Source organism: Urocitellus parryii, chromosome X (assembly GCF_045843805.1).
Source record: "Urocitellus parryii isolate mUroPar1 chromosome X, mUroPar1.hap1, whole genome shotgun sequence".
NCBI classification, from domain to species: domain Eukaryota; kingdom Metazoa; phylum Chordata; class Mammalia; order Rodentia; family Sciuridae; genus Urocitellus; species Urocitellus parryii.
This window is the reverse complement of record NC_135547.1, coordinates 123,769,763-123,793,467: the sequence shown is the minus strand read 5'-3', so window position 1 is coordinate 123,793,467 and position 23,705 is coordinate 123,769,763. Positions and strand designations below refer to the sequence as shown.

The 23,705-nt window shown below is 37.2% G+C and overlaps 1 protein-coding gene across 1 annotated transcript in view; it reads left to right on the top strand.

Annotated features, from left to right (window-relative positions):
- Window positions 1–7,145, top strand: part of Prps2 (phosphoribosyl pyrophosphate synthetase 2) — a 28,572-nt gene extending 21,427 nt beyond the window's left edge. Inside the window, exons 5-7 of the mRNA XM_077793874.1 lie at window positions 2,650–2,823; window positions 3,658–3,817; window positions 4,539–7,145. Of these exons, the coding sequence (XP_077650000.1) occupies window positions 2,650–2,823; window positions 3,658–3,817; window positions 4,539–4,631 (427 nt within the window). The 3' untranslated portion in view covers window positions 4,632–7,145. The remainder of the gene's footprint in view (window positions 1–2,649; window positions 2,824–3,657; window positions 3,818–4,538) is intronic.
- Window positions 7,146–23,705: the final 16,560 nt, after the last annotated feature.

The window sequence follows — 23,705 nt, the reverse complement described above, 5'->3', positions numbered from 1 at the left end:
ATTGTCTTTAAATATTTTCACTTCTTTGTTCTTTTTTTTCTTTCTAGAACTCCATTTATTCATGTCACCTTGTTACTCTGCTGTTCATGTCTCTTAGCATCTTTTTTGTGTTTTTTCTCTTTTGTCTCTTCTACTGCATTCTGGACAATGACTTTATCTCCATCTTCCAATTCACATATTCTCATTTTGAATATTTTCCATCTATTTTCAGTTGTATTTTTAATTTAAATAAAATTTAAATATAATATTTCCCAAAATTCTCTTTATTCATTATTTTCTTGATGGGATGTTATTTTTCATCCTTTTGTTCTTATCCAAGATTCTGTTTTATTTCTTTAAAACAATCGACTTATATTCCTTTTCAGCTAATTCCAGTATCCCATTCTTTGTTCTTATAATTAGGTGACACTTGTTTCTGGTGGCTCTCAATTTTGCTGATTTGGGTGTTTTGGGCTCTGTTCTATAATCCCTCAATTTCCTTAGAATTTTATTATTGTAATCCTTCTGAGAGGGTGTGCATGTTTTGTTGCCAGCTCCCTTGGAGAACTACCCCCAATATTCACTTTTAATTAAACTCTCTACTTGAGGGTTTTCATCAGACACATAATAGGAATTTGGACAAGCAGCCATCACGAGAGCTAGAATGTGCTTTTGAACTCTCTAGTAAGAGCTAACCTTCTCTACTCAGCATCGAGTTTGAGACAGGTAAGCATCCTTCCTGTTTCCAGGTGGGCAGCAGGTTTATTTTTTATTGTTTGTTACTCTGAAAGAAGAGCCTGTGGTGTCCCTGTGTAATAGGAGGGTTTCTTGTTAGACCTACAGTCTTGGCTGAGCCCTAGGATTATTCTCTCATCATCTGCCAGGTCCCTGCCAGCAAAATGGAAGCTTAAGATTGTTAGGGTTTCTCAGAAGCCCTCAGAAGAAGCACTTTGCTGCTTGTCAGCTTCTTAGAATCATTTACTTCTACATCTTTTGCCTCTGCTGATGTCTGCCTCTGAGTTGGTGATGTATTTGTAAAGATAGTTTCCTTGGCTTACAGTATCATCTAGCATTGTTTCCACTTGGAAGGGTAATCAGGCTACCTAGTCTGACAGAGTGCCACAATGCAACTCCAAAACGTCATCTGGAAGTAGAGATGTGTATGTATGAATAAAGATGGGCTTCCCTGAGGTCTCATTTTCATATATGACCCTTGCTTACAATGGCAAATATCCTTGCTTTATAATGTAGAAAGAAAGCCTGAAGGTTTAAAAGAGGTTGCTGCATTCTCTGTTCACATTTAGAAAAGGTACCTTGAAACTGTTAAAATACTGACCAAATAAGTTATATACAGTTACATATGTTCTGGCAATTCTACTCCCAGGTATATGCCCAAAAGACTCAGAGAAAGGAATTCAGTGTCCACAGCAACACTGTTCACCATAGCCAAATGGTGAAATAACCCAGGTGTCCATCAGAAGATGAGTGGAGAAGCAAAATGGTTATATCCTTTCAATGGAATCTTGCTCAGCCATAAAATCAGTACTGATATATGTTGTAACATGAATGAACCCTATAATGTTAAGAAAAACACCAGACAGAAAAGTACACATATAGTATATTCTATTTATATAAAAAGCCCAGACTAGGTAAATCTATAGAGACAGAAAGTGGGTTCTTAACAGAGAATTGCCCACTCTGCCCATGGAGCACACATGGAGGTCCATTACCTGTTGCAGTCTGAAGATAATATGATGACTAGGACCAGTGCTTTAAAAATAATGTCTGGAGGTGTATACTCCATGCACTGCATCCTAAATTGGGTGAGTGGGCTATGAATTGGTCCCATGAATATTTTTCAGCTGAGTTGCCTAATGACTGTTATGTTAAAAACTGGAATAGGAAATTGAAGTGTTATGTTATATCCATGGCATTGTTTTGAAATATGTTTCATCATTTAAGTCTAATCTTCATGGGCAAATCCAAAAATGTGCCATGCTCACCAACTATCCAGGCCTATGCCCTTCTCCTTCTCTTGCCAGCTCAGCTTTTCCTGAGCCAGTGACTTTGAAGCATTTGCCTTGAATGTACAGAGGGACTGGACTCATAGTTTACAAATCTTCTTAGGCCTTAAGTGAACAAAACTCATTCTCATAAGCCTACATATTACATGGATGTATTAACCCCAGTACTTTTGTCCCTGCTGTCTGCTCCACAAATGGAGCAAATGGTAGTTTCTATATAACCTGTTTTAAATTGTGCCTATGATTTAAAAAATGTACGCCCCCCCCCATACTAACAAATTGAATATCAGTTTCTTATCCAGTAGTTTATCCAGTGGTCAGGGTGCCCTGACTTTCATTACCAGCTGTCACAAAGGCAGAGGTTTGTTTCTCATCAGCATATTTCTCCCTGTGGATTGCTTATTGTGTACCTCAGAGTATGCTGGCTTAACCTGAGTCATTTCATTTTCTTGACTGTAGTTTCTTGCCATGTTACTAAAATACAATTTCAAAGAAAAGATTGTCTTTTTTTTTCTTTTTTGTGTGCTGGGGATGGAACCCAGGGCGTCACACCTCCTAGGCAAGTGCTCTATCATTGAGCTACATCCACTGAAGAACAAATTCCTAAATGGACTGTATTATCATGTTCCTTTGCATCTTTGCACAGGGTCACATCAATTGCAGACAGGTTGAATGTGGAATTTGCTTTGATTCACAAAGAGAGGAAGAAAGCAAATGAAGTGGACCGGATGGTTCTGGTGGGGGATGTGAAGGACCGCGTGGCCATCCTCGTGGATGACATGGCTGACACGTGTGGTACCATCTGCCATGCTGCTGATAAGTACGTGGGAGCAGTTTGGAAAGCATGAAGACATCTCCTTAAAAAAAAATCAGTTTTTAGAAATCGAGCCTGTTTTTCCTAACTATTGATGATGCTTTGTGGTGGAATTTTAGACCAAAGGACATTCTAGGCCCATTTGGTTTTATAGTTATTGTTCGGTTTGTTTATTTGTTTGGTACTGGGGATTGAACACAGTGGCACTCTGTGCTGAGCTACAATCCCAGCCCTTTTTATTTTGTATTTTGTGATAGAGTCTCACTAAGTCACTAAGGCTGCTGACAGTCCTCCTGCCTCAGCCTCTAGAGTTGCTGAGAGTACAGGCATACACTACTATGACTGGCAAGGTCCATTTGTTTTTATTCTTTTTATGGTACAAAAGAAACCATGGACCTTTTCATTTTCCAGGTTGAGCTTTAGGTGTATTTTAAAAAGGGTCAGAGAAGGTACTTCCCTGGAAACTGAGCACGGAAGAAAAGAGTTTTGTGGCTTCTTCAGTGCCTTGCTTCCTTCACTTTGCCTTTGCTCCAACTCCCATGACAGCATGGGTCTCCAGAGGCTGCAAACTTGCACAGTCCAGTGCAGAGACCTTGCCAGCCACTCACGGCTGTCAAGCACTTGTAGTGTGGCCACTCTGACTTGAGATGCACTGAGATAGCTCACTAAGTGTTTTGCTAACACATACCTTTAAAGATCCTAGTTTGGGCTAGTAAATGTGAGTGAAGTTTGTCACATCTTTTCCTTTATGTGACAAACATTTTGCTTTTAACACTGATACTAAGGCAGAATATCTCAAGACTATTTGTATATACTTAACTTTTATCTTCCATTTTACAGACTGCTCTCAGCTGGGGCCACTAAAGTTTATGCTATCCTTACTCATGGGATCTTCTCTGGGCCAGCTATATCCAGAATCAATAATGCTTCCTTTGAGGCTGTTGTTGTCACAAACACAATTCCGCAAGAGGACAAGATGAAACACTGCTCCAAAATTCAGGTACTATCCCACAGGCAGAACCAAGCAATGAGGCACCTGCTTTAGATTCCTAAAAATTACACCCAATCTTCTCTGTGTGACTGCTTGCTAGTGCAGGTGCTCACTGAGATTGCAGCTTCTCAGCACAGCAGGGTTTCAGTCACCTTAGATCTCTGAGAAAGGCCAGGGTCAGCAGAGATCAATTCCACTATTTAGAAATAGCAAATAAATAAAATCACAATAGAAAAACAGGCTGTGCTGAAGTTACGTACCAAATAGTTCCACCCCTAGGTATATCCCCCAAATTTGGGAACATGGTGGTGCTGGGGATTGAACCTAGGGCCTTGTGCATGCAAAGCAAGCACACTACCAGCTGAGCTATATCCCCAGTCCTTACTATCATGTATATCTAAAAACAACAAATATTTTTAAAAAGAATGTAAAAAAACAACAACAACAAATTCCTAAGATAAGGATGTCTCTGATAAGGATGTCTCTGATTAACAGCCGTCCTGGAGATCCTTTAGATGTCTGCACTGAAAATCTTCCCTCCAGGTTTGGTTCAGCAGGTTGTAATGTGAAAATAGATCCCAAAGCTATCTGCCTTCCCAAAAGAAATGGGTGTGGGAGCGTTTAACAGTAACACATGATGTATACTGAAGAAATCATTTCTAGACTTTTTGGATTTTAATTTTTTAAAGAATTATAACTCCTTCCCTTCTGTTTTCTCTTTGGCATTCAGGTGATTGACATTTCAATGATCCTGGCTGAGGCGATCCGAAGGACACACAATGGGGAATCCGTGTCTTATTTGTTCAGCCATGTGCCACTGTAAATGCAAAGTGAGAAGTGTCGAGCAGGCCTCCTGAGACTTCTCACTTGATTTATTTGCTTTTTTAGTGTTAGGACTAAGTAATGGTAGGCTAATCACTGGCAAAAGCATCAGATTTTTGTATACTCTGAAGCCCAAGACTATTTCTTTCTGGTTTATTGGGGGAAAGGTGCTGGTTATTTGGTATTTAAGTGAACCATCTTAAATGAATAATGTTTTTATCATCTTGACTTCTTCTGATAGGTGATGTTTTCTTTTGTTCTTTTAGTATTTTGAGGCGACAACTTTCAAGTATAAAATTCCATTGTGGAAATTCATCTTTTATGTATTTTGAGGTTGCCAAAGGTGACTTCACATTAAAGTCTTCTGTGTAAATATATAACGATAATGCCTATGGACATTCGGGTAAAACCCTGTATAGCCCTTTACTTTGGAGTGAATCTTAGAAAATTTTTAATACCAAGAATTTTGAATTTTTTTTCCTTCTTTAAAAATGGTATCTGGGTTTTAAATAGACCACCTTAACTGTTCCCCTTTTGGACCAAATTTTATTTAGCTAAATATGGCCACTGACGCGTTGATTTTTGGTAGACCTTAGACATTTCAAAGGCAATATAGTTCTGTATCATTTTTTATTACCACTTTTAAGTGATATTATAACTATCACTTGAAATACCATGTCCCAAAACTTCAAAATTATGTTCTACAATTGTTCTAATTTATAAACCATTTTGAGTTGTGGTTGCTGAGCTCAGGGTCATGTTTATACTCTCCTCTGTCCACCCCAGATAGATAATTCTTTAGGATGTACCTTGTGTCCCTGTTCCTGTCATTATGTTTCTTTACACCATATTTTTATTCATAGCTTTCACTTTGTATTTTTTCCAGTAATTTTGCTTGAGGATTTCTACTAAAATCAATGACTCTCTTAAATTCCCTCAAATTTACTAAGCTGATCGTTATTTTCTTTTGACACACATAAATGTGAATTTTTTATGAGTGCCACCAAATGTTTATTTAAACATGAGCTTTGAGTAAATGTTCTTTTGCCCATGGAAGTAGTAGGTCTCTGGCAAACAAGTATCTTAACTAAAGCTGGTACACCAAAAAAAAAAAAAAATGTGTGCAGGAGAGGCCTACGGAAAGTAAAAATCAGTTGCTTCATTAGGATAATGTTCAAAAAGTGGCTCAAAAATTATTGTGAAGATTGTGAAGGGAAAATTCACTGAGAAATGCCTTCTCTATAAATGGCCCTTGATAACATCCCCTTAAGTGAAGTGCCTTGCTATCTCTGTGGCAGAAGCCAAGTGTTGACTCTCTGAATTTATTATATGCATGTTGGTAGACAACCAACTGAATTCATCATCCCCCAAAGAACAGGATTCTCCTGCATAGAAAGCCTAGTAATGAGAAAAACAATCCCCTCTGCTGAATCTTTTGTCCACTGTTTTATTGGAACTGGAGATTAAAACCTCCTCTGCTGAGTCTTAAAACTGATAGAAAATAAATGGTCTGATAGAAATTCTTCAGGTAGAAAAATCAAACCTAATTCATTAACAAACTTGAACAGCAGTCTTTAGAATTTCAAAATTCAAGACAGCAGAAGTTGTAGTTAGAAAATATCATTTAAATTGTTACTGAAACTAGCATTTTGTTGTACCTTAAAATGGTTTCTGAGAAAGAGTGATGGAACCTGATAAAAAGTCAGCTCTGCAGTGCAGATTGACTCTGTCTAGAAAGAGTTGACTGGAGATAGGTAAAGAACCTATATGGATGCTTTGGAATTTTCCTTTTTGATAAATGTCTAACATCTGTATTTCATGGGATTTCTATGCTTGTGTGAAATGAAAACAATTGTAAATGTTTATGTAGACAGCTTAACATACAAGTATGCAAGTTCAGGTGTGTTGACTAAAGACACTTGATTTAAAGGTGACCATTTTATCTAAGATACTGAAAGTCTAAGAATTTATAGAACTAGTTTTCTAATAATGATTTCCAGGTATAAAAAATGGTTACTATCATTATTTAGCCCCACTTTTGCATTTCAAAATACTCTTGAATACATTTATGAACTAATTAGATTGGACTTGGCCTTACGCCGTGGAAATACAGGCTTTAACTATTCAGTGGTTTCCAGTTGACAGAAGTGATAAAGAGTGCCTTGTGAACAGCCTAATCCCAGAACATTCTCATTCCTTGCTGTTCATGGTGTGAAAACTTAAATGAAACCACCAAAATGCATCAGTCCTGTCTAACTCTCCTGAATGGGAGTAAACTTTGCATATATCTAGCCAAAAAGGGGAGCCACCAAAATATGAATATACCAAAGTTGTTTAGCCTCCAATTTAAATTATACTAGTCAACTTATAGATGTTCACATGATAACTGTTCTTTATTAGATATGATGCCAACTAGATTCATGAATGTATCATTTGCAGTGCTTGCATTGGTTAGAATCTAGGATTCTAAGATCCTACAGTGTACTAAAACATTTCAATAAAATCCTGCTGACTACTTTGTTTCATAGTTTGCATCATTTTGGTAGAGTTTTGGGTTAATGCAGTACTGAAGGTGTTTGCTACTTTACAAGTATAGCCCAATTTACAAAAACAAAAGCCTGAAGTTACTTGAAGTCAGCTCTTCTCCATTTTGAATGGTTTTCTTTGTGAAGGACTTCCTAGCAATCTCTTACCCTAAGGCATAACAGCTATGCCACATAAGGCATCTAAGTTGGTAATTACAGATATTCCCCTTAAACATTGCACAGTGTGTTTAGGCATTGAAGTAATGATGTTCAATACCCATCTATTGGAGCATAACAAACTTAAACATAGGCCACATAAAAGTTATTCATGTGTTTTGATGTCAGAAGCAACCAAGAACTGTTTCTGTCCCAGAGAACACACACCTGTTCAGTGTTGCTAAGTTCCTCCAATGAAACTCAGCTTCAAAGTATGGATAACACTGCAAATAGCAACCTGATGTCTTAAAGTCACAGGGAAATATGAAGAATAACAACCAGTCTGAACAAAAGTTGATCACGGTGTGATACAGAACATATAGAATGTACTAGAGAGAAGGAAGGAAATGAAGGAGAGGTTAAAGCCAAAAACAATTGCTTTACAATTCTACCTGCTAATTCAGTTACATCTGAAGGTGTTTCACTTCCTACCCAATCCACTGGCTGAACTACAGCCAGGCAAGCTAAGCCGGGAAGGGAAAGATGGATACTAAAGAGTTTCAGAGCATTGAATCAGGCTGGGGAGATCAGGAAGGGCTTTGTGAAGGAAGCAGCATTATAGATGGTACTTCACAGCAGAATTTCCCAGAACCTAATGGCCAAGTTCCAGCATGGACTGAAGCAGGACAGCACAGGTTTGTTCAGTATGTGATGTGTTTGAGTGAAGATAACCAATGAAGATGGGAACTAGGACCTAAAACATACTACCATATCCTTCATCTGAATTGCATGTCAAAGTCAACAGAGCACCTACTTTTCACTACAGTCATCTATATTACTGATCTATGGTTCTATCCCCCAGGAACACATCCCTCCACCTTTTTCTTGCCCTTGCTTTCTAAGACCACATTCAGGATGCTTTACTTTATTGCAGTCTTGGAGCTCCATTTTCTCTTCTAGAAGAACATAATGTTCATGAACACAAACTCTACCACTTGCCAGATTTAAAACAACAATTTGGGCTGGTTACTTAACCTCATACAGTACCTCAGTTTCCCTGTATGTGAAATGGGGATAATAATATTACCTCCCTCATGGGAGTGTTGAGGATTAAATGAAATGTTATCTGTAAAGTGCTATGAACCCATCTATTTATACATTAACTTAAGCTTTTAGATGGGCACCTTTAATCTCCCCTTGGAAAGAATGTAAAGAACAAAGAAACCAAATTTCTTGCATTTTTTAGGTGTCAAACCTAGAAGGTAACAATTCTGTCACCTGCCATTTTAGATGGGGTATGTGGTCTTGGCACATGACTGCCTTAGTCAGTGTTAGCATTTAGGTGATAACAAATAATTGCATTTTGGAAATATTTGCAGTGGGCTTAGAGATGACAGAAGTGAATGTCCCCAGATCACAGAGATGGTGATCCATTGAGGCCATTCAATGACCCAATTCTATTCTAGCTCTCTTTCACCATCCCATCAGAAATACAACTAAAAGTGATGCCCAATATAAACCAGAAGAACAGTTTTCGCTCTTCCAACAGCTGGGTTCTGTGGCCAAAAGACAAGCCAACTGAACTTACTTTACATTTTAAGATGATAAAAAGAGAAGGAGGAGACAAAAAAGAATGCAGTGGGAAGCACCCTAAATTGGGAATGTGGCAATCTGGAGTCTGGTTCCTGATATGCTACTAGCATGCTGTATGACCTTGGGGAAAATGTCCACATTTCTCTGAGTCTGAGTGTCTCTGTTATGGTTTAGATATAAAGAGTCCCCCAAAAGCTCATGTGTTGAGACAATACAAGAAAGTTCAGAGGTGAAATGATTGGGTTATTAGAGTTTTAACCTAATCAGTGCATTAATCTTCTGATTAACTGGATGGGAATTATAGATAGGTAGGGTGAGGCTAGAGCTACCGGTCTCTGGGGGAGTGCCCTTGGCATTTATATTTTGTCTGTGGTGAGGGGAGCTCTCACTCTCTCTTTCTCTCTCCTTCTGCTTCCTGGCTGCCATGTCCTGAGCTGCATTCTTCCTCCATGCCCTTCTACCATGATGTGCTGCCCCATTTCAAACCCAGAGCAATGGAGTTGGTCATCTGCACTGAGACCTCTCAGACAATGAGTGTGGTGAGCCGTTTCTGTGAACTGTGGCCGCCGTTACAAGATGTCGCTGGTTTCCGCTGTAGTCTGTGACAAACAACTCCTTATCAGAATGAGTTGGCACGCTGTGACTTGGCACCCTATGAGAAAAGTCCACGTGGCAGTTGTGCATTGGGGCTTTATCTGCTTTATTAAGGCTGGGGCACACTGGAGTAGGGGGAGAAACAAGCTAAAAGACATGTCAAAACAAAGGCCTGAATAAACTGCTGAAGGAAGAATCCTGTGTCGTGTTTCCTTTGCTGGCGAGGGGTCGCGGCAAATGAGCACCAAATAAATATTTCCTTCTCCAGAATTGTTCTCATCTGGACTTTTGATCACAGCACAGAAAATGCTGACTAAGTGAGGGGGAAAATTATTGCCAAAATCATGAGCATTTTATAGGCTATGGCATCTACTCTAAATTCAGATGAAATTGTTCTACTAACTGAAGGCTGTGGTTCCAATGAGGCAAACGTGGGTTGGTTACTTCTTCATCAAGTAACCATCTTGTTTGGGTTTGCCTGACACTTGACTCAATTTTAGCGCTGAAAATTCTACATCCCAGGAAATCATGGGCAAATTAGGATATTTGGTCACCTTAGTTCCCTTGCTTGTAAGACAAAAAATTCTGGATTCCCAGTACCAGGTTGGCTAAGGAATCTCATGAACAAGACTCTGCCCTTGTGCTGATTGCAAAAAAAAAAAAAAAAAAAAAAAGAAAGAAAGAAAGAAAGAAAAAGAAAAACAGATTATATGTCAAGCTCAACAACGTGCCAAAGACCTGCACCATTATAGTTCTTTTTATATCTGTTTTCAACCAACTATAGAAGCTGCACAGCTGCAGGGAAACAATTAGAGAATATGTTCAAGACCTGATATGTTCCATAGTCATTCAGCACAGCTACCGTTAATGCTGTAAATGGCCTGTAAAGCCCTCAGGGCAGAGTCCAGGTGGAGAGCACTGAATGTTTGCTGTTGGACATTTGCCCTTCAGTGCACTGAGGGGTCCCTAAACTAGCCAAGAGGTGTTAAATCTAGTATTGTCTTGCATTGAATCTAAGACTGACCATGAATTGTGGGAAAATATTTTAATACTAAAACTGAATTAATATGCACCTTTAAAATCACTGATGAAAAGGAAGACTGTGCAAACCAGCTTTTCCCTGGGGTCAGATACCTCCCCCTGGAGGAGAGTCCCTCTGCTCTTGACATTAAGGACTGGATATTTGCTGTGGGACTTCCCTGTACACTCTAGAATGCTTAGCGACATTCCTGGATACCCATCACTAGCAGTTCTCAGTCCTCAAACCTCATTTGTGATAATGTGACAATCAAAAAGCATGTCCAAACAAAGCCAATGCTCCCTTGGGACAAAACTGCCCTCAGTTGACAACATGGTATATTTTAACTAGGACTTTCTTCCTTAATCTTCTTTCCAGAAGATTGCCGTTAGAAATAGAGTCAGTTCAAGTTGGCCTCTATCCTAATCACAAATAGAAAAGCATTTTAGCATACAAAGGATTAGACATGGCAATCATATATTATTTTTTAAAAATTCAACACCACTGTTTTATTACAACATGAAATTTATATAGAAATAATTGCATTATCCTCTTTATGCAGGGTCACAAACACCCATCCTTAAAGGAAAGATTTTGAGTAAGTGAATTGTTTGCTCAAATTCCTCTAAGAATGGTTTCAGCCCTTGTTCTTTGCTTTAAATCAAGAAATTGACATACTGCTAACAACAGCCTTATAAGAGGTGACTGAAATTTAGACTGCCTTTAACATAGATCTTGAGAAAGAAGATTTTTTGATATGCCATGCAGGTATGGCTACCTGACCCTTCAGTTATTTTTCATCCCACTATGAGACCAGAATGAAAATGAATCATGGCAGCATAGGTAATTTAACTCTTATGCGCTAAGATGGCAAATGTGGTCCATGATCAAATCACATAGCCCATTACCTCTCCTGTCAAAGATCATGAAATTGATAAGATTTTGGAGTTAGGTAGAACATTGATGGCTAAATGATTCCCATCTCATTTTACAGACAAGGAAAGTAAGGTTCAAAGAGATGAATTGACTGTCTTAATAAGGTCACACTCTTCCTTAAAGACAAACTGGGATTAGAAAATGGGCTTCTTGATTCTTCACATGAGGAGGTTTGCTCTAAACCAAGAAGCTTCCAATGATTCTAGTGGATAGCTCCTAACAATGAAGGAGCATACCACTAAACCTCAGGGTAAAAAAAGAACAAAATATGGCACAATAATTTCCATCACAGCCTGGACTTCTTGCTTCTGCTAACTTATTAGTTATAAGTTAGTTAACTTAGTTATCCCCATACTTCCTCCCACCCTTCAAATTCTTTATTTTACTTGCTGCATTCTTCTGGTCTTCTTATAGATGGTCATGCTAACAAGCAATCCAAAATAACAACACTAGGTAATAGAGGTTTTTTTTATAAATAATGGTAATTTATGAAGTGTAGTCCTGAACTAGCAGCATCTGCATCAATAAGAATTTAGGAGAAAGTTGAAAACCAGCCCTGATGGTTAAATCCATGTGAGTGCTAGTGTGATGGTTCCTGTTATAGTGAAAGGAAGATCCTTTCCTTCTCTGACAAAAAAGCTTCAGACTCTGGTAAGTTCCAGTCAAATTTAATCATGCTTAATTGCAAATCTTACAATTTGCTGAGAAACTATGTCAACTTGGTGGACATTTGAAGAGAATAGAATCTTCTGAAATATGTAGAGTTTCACAATTCCTAGATTAAAAATATCTGATATTTGTATTCACTCACCTGACAGTTATAATTGTCAGGGGCTGTTTTAGTTGCCTAGTATATTTCAGTAGCTACTAATGCTTTGTTGAATGAGAAGAAAAAGGTAATGCTGGTGTTCTTGGAACACATGTATAAGGTAATGCTTCTATATTATTAATATACCACTAGTGAAAATGCAGTTATTAAAAATGTTGCAATTGAAAATATTTAAATCACTTGTAATAAGGAGGTTAATAAAAACACCTTAATATTTAAGTAAATCCATTTTAGTGTTTCATATTTTAGTAACATGAGAATAGTATCTTTAGGAGCGAAGATAAAAATCAAGAGAAAATGATCAATATCCTTTTTTAAAAATATTTTTAATTTTAGGTGGACACAATACCTTTATTTTATTTATTTATTTTTATGTGGTGCTGAGGATCGAACCCAGTGGCTTGCACATACTAGGAGAGCACTCTACTGCTGAGCCACAACCCCAGCCCCAATTAATACTCTTTTATTTAACACCATGTTTAAAAACACTATTGGTCAGTTAAACAACAAAATTAGTTAAATCAGGGAGTTAATTTTTTTTAAATACAAATCTGCAACTTAATCATTTTATGTTAAATTGGAATACATCAATGTACTTGTTTCAAGGTGACAATTCTCCATGGGTCTTTTGCATTTCCATATTTCTTGTGAGCAGAGGCGTTGACTGTCTTTATTCTAGAAACACTCATCAAAGATGTTGGTATAATGTACAGAAAATAGTGGGTAGTGTTGGAAGATAAAGTATCTTCCTTTGGCATAGGTGGAAGATGTGTTTGCTGTCTAGTATAATAAAGATAATTTCTAATAATGTCTTCCTTATGGTAAAGTTCAGGGAAATTTGCTTACTGCCCACTATAAAAGTTTCAGTTCTCTAAGCATAGGTTCTCCAGCTGTGGTGCAAACCTATGTGCACAGCATCTACCTGGTGAACTCTGTGGAAGTGGGGAGAGGAGGAACAAAGGAACTGATGTTTGCTGTGCCATTAAGAACTAAAGTCATTTGTCTTTTAGCCAGGGTCTCTTATACTCTACTAGCTTCCAGACAACTCTGGTGAGTTAACTTATTAACTGGCAAGTAGGATGAAAGCATGAATCTTTTATAGTCTTTGACAATCATATTCATCAATTGTTTTAATGTAAGTCAAAGGCCCTTTGAATACGGATTCCTTGGTTGTCTGCCTTCCAGAAACCATACTTGGGATACATTAGCAGTTATTTATCTTGATCTTTTTTAAAAAGGGAGCAAAAACTTTAAAAAATACCCCATAGTGATCTAACTTACAAAATCCTTCCAGATATTTTCCCCTTTATAATTATGTACATCTAATGTGGTAGCTATATCAATCAAGGGTCTTTGGAGATACAAGACCAATAAAAGATGATATAGATACATAGCTTTATTCTTAGGAGTAATGGGAACTGGCAAGTATGAAATCTATAGGGCAAACTGTACACTGAAAACTGAAGCAACAATGGGTGTTACAATGTGGAATATGAAATGTGTAGGGTGGGTTGACAGGATGGAAACTTAGGCAGGGTTTCTATGTTCTTGAGGCAGAATTCCTTTTTCTCTGAAAAACCTTGGTTTTTGTTCTTAAGGCTTTCAACTGGTTGGATAAAGCTCACACACATTATCAAGAGTAACTCCTACTGGCTGTAAATATTATTCACTTCTATACAATACCTTCATAGTAACACCTAGACTAGTGTTTGACCAAACAACCAACCATGTCCTAGGCAAGTTGACACTTAAAATTAATGCTCATAATAGCTTTTTTTCCTATTTTAAGCAACTTACTTTGACTGTTTTTCCAAAATATCCAGCTGTTTCTTTTTATACTCTTATTTAATGGAGCTCTAGTATTACAATTAAAAATATACAACTGGCATTAAAAGGTTTAGAAACAAATACGACTGACTCTGGGAACACAACTTAACCTGTGGGAGCAAAAGGGAATATGTACTAGTACACTACCAACTTGAGAGGTTAACAGATCCAGGAAATCAGTTAATACTTGTTTACAGACAAGAAGGAGAATACAGGTGAGCCAGTCAGATTAGAATTCAGATCAGTTAAGATAGTTTTGTCTATTCCTGGTGGTCTTAAAATTGGCTGTCAACTTGAACCATGTGGACAGTGTTAAAAATGTCGAATACTCAAGCCAAACCCAAGAGTGGTTAAATCAGAATCTTTGGGTGCCAGGAATCAGGGACTTCATAGTGATCCTTTTCCAAAAAAACTGAGATGGAGAATCTCAGGTCATGGCTGCCAAACTCTCAAGTTCTGCTGCCTCCTCTCAACATGACAGTGTATCAGCTTTGGGATATCACATTTAGAAAGCATAAAGATTGGTGGAAAGATATAAAGAGAAAAAAACACCACCATTAAGACCACAAACCAGTACAAGTCAGAACCTACATTTTGGAGAATTATTTTTTTCTCTCCTTGGAATTCCTACAAACAGAATCCCTCTATTAAAACAAGGCCTATTTTACATTCTAATCTATTTGCTCATCAATTTGTACTCCCTCCTAAAGTGTCTAAATCCTGGCCAACAATATGAATTGATAATCTTTTTTTCTTTTTTTCCAATGTGATAATTTAAAAACATACTGGGGTATGGTTGTATGTACATTTTTATTAGAACTTTATTCTATTAACTACAGATACTTTACAGAATCTATAAGCAATGTATCTATTATATAGATGTACTATCAACAATTGTTGCGATACTATTTTTTATTTTCCTTAATTATAATAGCACTTTATTATTGATTATGAAATAATATGTATTCCTTGATGTAATTTTGATAAATACAAGGACAAGAAATGAAAACAATCAGCAATAAAAATGGCTAAAAGCATGATGGATATCCAAACAAGTATTTATTTTAGAGCTTTATTTTTGGTTTACTTTTAGCATATTATATTTTTTCTATTTCATTTAATATTCTAATAATGTGATTTTCAGAGGTTGTGTAGTATTCTAAAGTAATATTGAAGTCTGATATCCTTCCAAGAATCAGAAAAGACAGATCTTGACTTAAATACTAATCCCTTTACATTTTACAAGTGATGGATTGTTACTTTGATAGTTCCTAATGAACCATTCCTCCCATTATTCATGCCACTGCTGAGTGCCTTTTCATATTGACTTTGGTCGTGGCCAATAAATAGGATGTGAACAAGAAAGACACAAACAAAGACTTCATAAATGCTGATTCACTTGAGCTCATCTCTCTTGAAATGCTGCCACTTAGGATCTAACCACCATGGAAAGAATCCCAAGGTAACTGTGTGGAAAAAGAAAGAGGCATAACTTTCCAGCCTTCAGCATGGAAGCAGTAGACAGGAGAAAAGGCATCAATTACAATCTCATGGGAGACCCCAACTGAGACCAGCTGAAGAGCTGACCAGTAAAGCTCTAGCCAATTCACAGAATCATGAACAAATAAATGGTTGCTCTTGTAGACCAATAAGTTTTAGGAGAATTTTTCACACAGCAATAGATAAGCAAAACATGACAGTATCTAACATGAATAGTTGCATTGATTGTGGAAAAGAAATCCTTAGAATCATAAACTCAAAAGAACTTTTTCTTATCTACTCAAATTGCTGAGGTCCTGGCAGCATAGATGTCAGAAAGAACAGGGGCAATGGAATTAAGACATGAGTTGTAATGCAGTTTGGTTCATTACTAGATCCAAGATTCTTTGAACATCAGCTTCCTTATGGGAAAATAGCTGTCTTGTGGGTATATTACTCTTAGGCTTTAGGACTAATGGAGCCTCTAACTCCATAAAATCATAAACAGGATGAAGGCATTATTTAAAAAGTAAACCAAGGCACAATATTTTCAAAGTGTTTATGTGGGAAAAAAGAAACAATGATTTATGAATCAGGCAGTTCCAAACCAGAAGTGGTTCAGGAACTCAATGGAGGGAGCGACTGGGGAGCTTTTATAGAATGGATGCAGAAGTAAAGAAATTATTTGATTGGTTACACTTATATAGTTGCCTTATTTGGTCTGTACTATTAGGAAGCCCTTAGCTATATAATGCTAAGTTTATTGGCTGCTTTAGACTGCTTAAGTTCTATAATTCATAAATATAGGCGTTTACAAGAAATGGTTCAAGTTTCACCTGTGTTTACAAATCAAGGAAAGTTGAGGACTAACTGCTTTTCAGGCCTGGACTCCATCTTGATTTACTTTAATAGCATGAACAGGTGTGAGTTAACATTTTTATTAGCTAGCCATATCTCTTAAATCCCAAGCAAGTGCTCTTCCACTATACCTAATACTGATAAATCACTTATGGGTCTAAGGAGACCAGATGGTGAGATGGATTGTGTAAATGCCCACCTTAGGAAAGCTGCTTTGGAGTTTCCAAGACAGCAAGAGACCATTACATACAGATATAGCCTTTTAACCAAGTCAGCTACTTGATTATTTGCATCAGTATCATGAACTTTAGTCTCATTTGGTGAACTCTGGTATGTATTGAGGACTATCCTTCAGCACAAAAGAACGTTTTTGTCATATTAATTTGCATGTCCTGTCAAGGACATATGCAGAACACTTTCATTTCTTGGTAAAATGAAACTTAGACAGAAATTAAGCAGTGAAGTGCTTCATGTTTCAGTTTAAATAGGGAATGAGAAACAAAAGACAAGGTTAATTATGACACTGGGGCTTTACAACGCTAAAAATATACCCTCTATAAAGGAATATGTAGGCTGTGTTCTTTTTCCACATGTCATTTACAAAGAGCAGGCTCAAGGTACCTGCGAATTTCTAATAAAGCACATTATTTTTAAAATATCCATAATTGTATCTAACTGAAGGGGTTAAAATTTCAGACTAGTTATAAAAATCCCGTGAGGCTTGTGGTTGAAGTTCTGCTTCTTTTTCATCAAGCAAACCCTGGCTTACAGAATCTCAGAGTGGAAATAGCCAGCAGAAATTGTAGAAGTGTTGGGACTCATCCTTACTTCTCATTTACAGGCTCCCCCAAATCGTATAGAAAGAAACCAGAAACCTAATATTTCCACATGTTGGGGATGCAGCATTAGGTAGAATCCAGAAATTTGAATTAAGATTTTATTTAGTTTACCATCAGTAAAAAGGTGTTTCTCCGGCTGTGGAAAAGTATGTATCATGCTGCTTCTACTGAACCATTTAGATGTCTGTGTCTGAGACCAATGGTAGAACTGAGACTCAAACCTAGGACTCCATCCCTACCCATATCCTTATCCAGTCACCATTCTGGATAAAGCTCAAGTCTGATCTTCCTTTTCATCTCAGAGACTTCACCCCAAGGAGTCTTTCAATGTTTAAATCTTTGGACCTAAAAATGGCACTACACTAGGAAGGGTGGACAAAATACAGGACATCCAGTTAAGTTTAAATTTTAGATAAATAACAAATGATTTTTCAAGGGAAACATATCCCAATTTGTTAAGTTTGGCAACCTTACACTAAATCTTACCTGCCCACTAAGGACTGTTTCCTATCTTCTTCATTTTTACCTGAAGGGAAAGAAAAAAATTCAGTGAGACTGGGAAGCCAAAGAATGAGGCACCTCAGCCAACTAGAGGCCTGTTCTCACAAGATAAATAGAAGAATTCTATCCTCTTCATCCATTTATTTTCCTCAAGCTAACTTAATAGCAGAGGACTTGGCCAACCACATGGGATCTGTGGGATCAATCAGACTGGGGTAATTCATAGGAACCACACGGACTCTTAAGGGCCAAAGTTAGTCATTGTAGTAAGCACTTTTTCTCCAAAAGATCACAAATAGCCCAAATGTCTGTAATAGAAAAAAGGTAAAGTAAACTGCAGAATATCCAAATAATGAAAGCTATTCTAGCTTTGAGAAGAAAAAATGAAGGTGTAGAAGGGACTCCAAATAAAATAAGCAAGAGAAGAGCAAAGTATACACTGACAAATTATACCCTTCTAGGGGGAAAAAAGGTGATAAGAGTGTGTTTTCATTGATTTGTATGCCTAAAGAAACTCTACAAAAATAAGCAAGACACTAAATAACAATGGGTGGGGATGGGTGTGATTGGGTGGTAAGAGAGTGGAAGATGTTTTACTACATATTCACCTATGTATGTTTGCATCCATGTGTATATGTATGTACATGTCTGTACAGAAAACAGTTAACAGTGGGGCTGGGGTTGTGGCTCAGTGGTAGAGCACTTGCCTAGCACATATGAGGCACTGTGTTCGATCCTCAATACCACATAAAAAAAAATAAAATAAAGGTATTGGCTCCATCTACAACTAAATTTAAAAAAAAAAACAACAGTTAATAGCAGGCCTGAGACTGCTGTGATGAGAAAGGTCTGCATGCAAGGTTGGCCTTTGACTGGTGCCTGGGAACTTGGCTTTAGGAGTGGTTCTCATCATTTCCAGAACTGTCAGGAGTAGTTCACTGTACTTAAACTGTATAAGCAATGTGCTAGGCAGAGGGAGCCTACATGACAGCCCTCAGTAAACATTCTAGGCACTGAATCTCTAATGATTTTCCCTATCAGAGAACATTTTGTGAGTATTTTCTCAACTGGGCTGCTGGAGGAAATAAGGCCATCCTTTGTGACTGCATAGGAGAAGACTCTTGGAAGCCTGGGCTTGGTTTCCCTCTAACCAGTACCCCAGGCACCTTTGCCCATTGCTGATTTGGATTTGCATATTTTCACTATAATAAATTGTAGCTGTGAGTAGGATCATATGCTGAAACTTGTGACTCCTCCTAGTGAATCACCAAACCAAGGGTGGTCTTGGAGCTCCTACCATGATATAGTGTCTCTCCCTTTCTCTCCCTGTATCTATCTTCATATCTCTATATAAAAGTTAAGTACTACATGAATATTTATTACCTATTGAAATAAGTAATTGAAATCAGAGAAAAATAAAAAGGGACTTTATGTTTGCCCCAAAGCCCCATTTGATCAATTCCCTCTTTCTTTATATTTCTGTTTCCTCTCTTTTTTCTATTTTAGAGTTTTAAACTCATGGCTATTATTTTCCATAAAAATTAAAGAAAAACCTTTAAAAAATATTGTCTTATATTTGCCAACTAAAAACCCCAATCAAAATTTTTTGCAGAGAGGAAGGGAAAGAAAAATGAAAGAAATAAAGAATACAACGCACTTCAGTGCCTTGATCTCCAAGGAGATAGAAAATTCTTGTAGCTTTTAAATGACAATAGTATGTTTAATTTTTAACTTTTTTCAACTTTTATAAGTTAACGTTTCAAAATCTTAAGGCTTTGTTTTAGAATAATATGGTTCCTCTTTGTACTTACAAAAACAGTTCAGTCCATTACTGGAAAAACAGGTCTGCCATTCATGAGAAAGTTTTTGACACAGAGCTTAGAATAAACTTTGAAGGTATTGTATTTTTTTTTCACAAGTTTTCATATAAACGAAGATTTAAAGAAAACACAGATCTCTGAGAGGCTTTTGAATCAGAAAAAAATAAATATAATTTAAAAAGTTATAAAAGATGTTTTGGAGACAAATTGGGGGAATTTGAATGCAGAATTGATAAGATTATATGAATTATTACTACAAATCAAACATCAACAAAGCCTCTCTTTTCTTATTCAAAAGATGTTAAGTCCTTACAAGCCAGGTGCCTTGGTACATACCTATAATCTCAGTGACTCAGGAGGTGGAGGTAGGAAGCTCTTTGATGTCATCCTCATTTTAGGAGATATTGCCTTAGGTATTTAGGGGCAAAATTTCATGTTGTCTATGAATTTCAGATGATTAAGAAAAATATATAAGTATCTATCCACATGTAAAAGGATAAAATCAATGTAGCTCACTGGTAACAGTTGTTGAACTTGGACAACCAGTGTTCAGGTTATACTGTGTAATTCTTTCATATTTTCTATATTTTGGAAAATTTTCAAAACAAAAAGTTGGGAAGAAAAAGGAAGCTTTTTTTCTTTTTAAAGCAAGGATATTAATGTAATTGAAGTCAAGACAGAATGATGCCAGTGGGGACGGGCTTTGTAGTACAGCATTTGCCTAGTGTGCACAAGGCCCTGGGTTCAATTCCCAGCACTCCAAAAAAATTAAAAAGTAGAATAATATAATATCAGTTAGAAAATCAATATCCACTCTGCTAATTAATTTACCATACTGAGTTAAGAAGGAATTAGTATCTTTTGGTGGAAGGCTTACTAGGGTTTGAACTCAGGGTGTTGTACCACTGAAATACATCCCCAGTCCTTTTTATTTTGTGATAGGGTCTCACTAAATTGCCAAGACTAGTTTCCTACCTCCACCTCCTGAGTCACTGGGATTATAGGTATGTACCAAGGCACCTGGCTTGTAAGGACTTAACATCTTTTGAATAAGAAACGAGAGGCTTTGTTGATGTTTGATTAGTAGAAAAGTTGCACTTGACAAAAATGCTAGTTAATTCAACCAACTAGTGAACCCAGTCAGATGACTGATTACTTCAATGGGTTAATCTGCCTAATGATCTTCCTCTCAAAATCTGTCTAATTGATTGAAATGTTCTTATTTTCATGATCACTTTTCTTTTCTTTTTTAAAAATATTTATTTTTTAGTTGTAGTTGGACACAATACTTTTATTTTATTTATTTATTTTTATGTGGTGCTGAGGATTGAAACTAGGGCCTTGCATGTGCTAGGTGAGTGCCCTACCACTGAGCCACAACCCCAGCCCACGATCACTTTTATTTTCTTCGTCATAATGAGCAACTTCTTAAACACCTACTGTGAGCAGGATGCTGGAGACAACATGTTCTTAACTCAATGGATCTATAATATCACTGGGAAACTAGGAGATAGGAATAAAGAATAAATACCCATACAAGAAAGCATAATCAATATGCTAAATGCATAGTATCAAGATCTCTCAGCACCTTAGCAAACAAAACCTGGATGTGTCATTACTTGTCATTCAGCATTACTCAGCCTTATTTCTCATGTTACAGATGAGTAAGATTTATTTTTATGTATTCAACTTTCTCAATGTTTTCCTTAAGACATTGAAGTTGTTGCCAGTAGGGTTTTTTGTGTGTTTATTGTTGTCAAACTTAGAACAAATTTCACACTTCAAGATTATGAAAACATTTATCTAGGGTTTCTTCTAGCAGTCTTAGTTCAACGTGTTATATTTAAATTTTTGAACCATGTGAAATTCATTTTAATATGAGAAACAAGGTTGGACGGTAGGGTGGGTTTTTTTTTAAATTTCAAGCCAGTTGCCCAACATTATTTGAATAATCTCTTATACTCTACATGTGCTTTTACTTAATTCTGACTTCTCTGTTGTATCGATGAGCCAATTTTAGGTTCTATACCACTCTAGACAACACATCATTATAATAATTTATTACAGATCTAGAAGAGAAACCCTTCACTTGGTACTTTTTCATTCAGAAATTACCTGGCTGTTCTCTTGCCCCAGTCAGGCTAAATTCCTAAGAACCAATAATGTAGCTTTTATTATACAGAAGGAGATGACATTCATGGATAGTATTGCCCCAGTCTTTGTAATAAACAAAATAGCTCAACTGATTTTCCAAATGTCCCTCAGTTTCAAATCCATCTGGTAAGTGTCTTAAAAAATCCTATTGGTATCTGATGGAGATTGCACAACATCTACAAGCAAAGCAAAATTTCCATTTTTTTACAATGTTGTGGCCCCTATTCCCAATAACAGCATATTTCTCTTCCTTTATTTATGTCTTTGCATGCTCCGGGGCCTAAACAGGAAACAGATGTCACACTAACATGAGAAATTGATGAGCTCAGCAAAGTGACTGTATTACTTAGACAGGATCTAAGGAAATCACAAAGGGTGTTGCACTTTAGGGAAAAGCCTCCTGACTCCAGGCCTAAAACAGCAAGGGGGGAAAGCAATTACTGGAATTCAGGAAAGAAAGCATCACTGAACAAGAGCATTATTAAATAATGGTTGCAGCTGATTCTCAACCAGGCAGCGGGAGGCAGCCAGGGGGAGAGAGATCCTGCACTCAGATATCCAACCCAAGTCTCCCAACCAGAAGGCAGTGAGCTGGGAACAGTTGTTCATATAGCTCAGCCTCCAGGGACACAGAACAGGATGGGAAGGATGTCAGAGCTGGGACAAGGTGAGGGCTGGCAAAGGCACAACTTGCAGCCTACTAGGTAGGCGAAGCTGCTTCCTCTTCCACCTTGCATTTCCTGTCAATTTTCTTTTTTTTTTTAATATTTATTTTTTAGTTCTCGGTGGACACAACATCTTTTTGTTGGTATGTGGTGCTGAGGATCGAACCCGGGCCGCACGCATGCCAGGCGAGCGCGCTACCGCTTGAGCCACATCCCCAGCCCCCCTGTCAATTTTCTTCTCAAGCATTTCTGACTTTACTGTTCTGGATGGGCTCTCCCCTTCCAGGGCCTCTTTAGGTCACTTACCATTTATATGTGAGAAAAATATTAATTTTGCATATTACTTGCATAGCAGAGTTCTTTGATAAGGAGGTGTTTGATTTTTAAAAATTGTTTTAGTTGTTGATGGGCCTTTATTTATTTATTTATATGCAGTGCTGAGAATCAAACCCAGTGCCTCATACATGCTAGGCAAGCACTCTACCACGGAGCCCCAGCCCCAGCCCGAGGTATTTGATTTTTATGCATATGTGGGTATCACTTGTTATGTGACCCAGGGGAAGTTCAATATCCTTTCTGCATCAATTTCAGTATTTGTAAAAAAAATGGGTAATAAGGGCTAGGATTGGGGCTCAGTGGTAGAGCACTCACCTAACATGGGTGAGGCACTGGGTTAGATCCTCAACACCACATAAAAATAAATAAATAATGGTATTGTGTCCATCTACAACTAAAAAAATATTTTTTTAAAATGAGTAATAAGATATTTACTTCATTGTTTTCAATTAAAATGTTAATACATATGAGGCAGCTATAATAGTATCTGGCTCATAATAAACCCTCAGTAAATGTTACCTATTATTATTTTTTAAATATTTATTTATTTATTTTAGTTGTAGATGGACACAAGACCTTTATTTTATTTATTATTTTTATGTGGTACTGAGGACCAAACCCAGGGCCTCTCCCATGCTAGGCAAGTGCTCTACCACTGAACCACAACCCCAGCCCCTGTTATTATTGTATCTAGTAGTTTTTCAGGCAATTTAGGGCACCAGCAACTTTTCAACCCAGTGTATTGATCCTGGTCATTTTCAGCTGAGTTTTCTATGCCAACGTCTGAATTTACCATTTTTTTCAGACAGAAAAGGTGGATTAAATAGCTTTAAATATAGTTACAGTATCTTGGCTTTACTTACTAAAGGCTCTAATAATCAGTTAAGAAAGGAATCATTCTCTTGGGGACCATGGTCTCAGAAGCAAGGCTTTATCTGACACTAA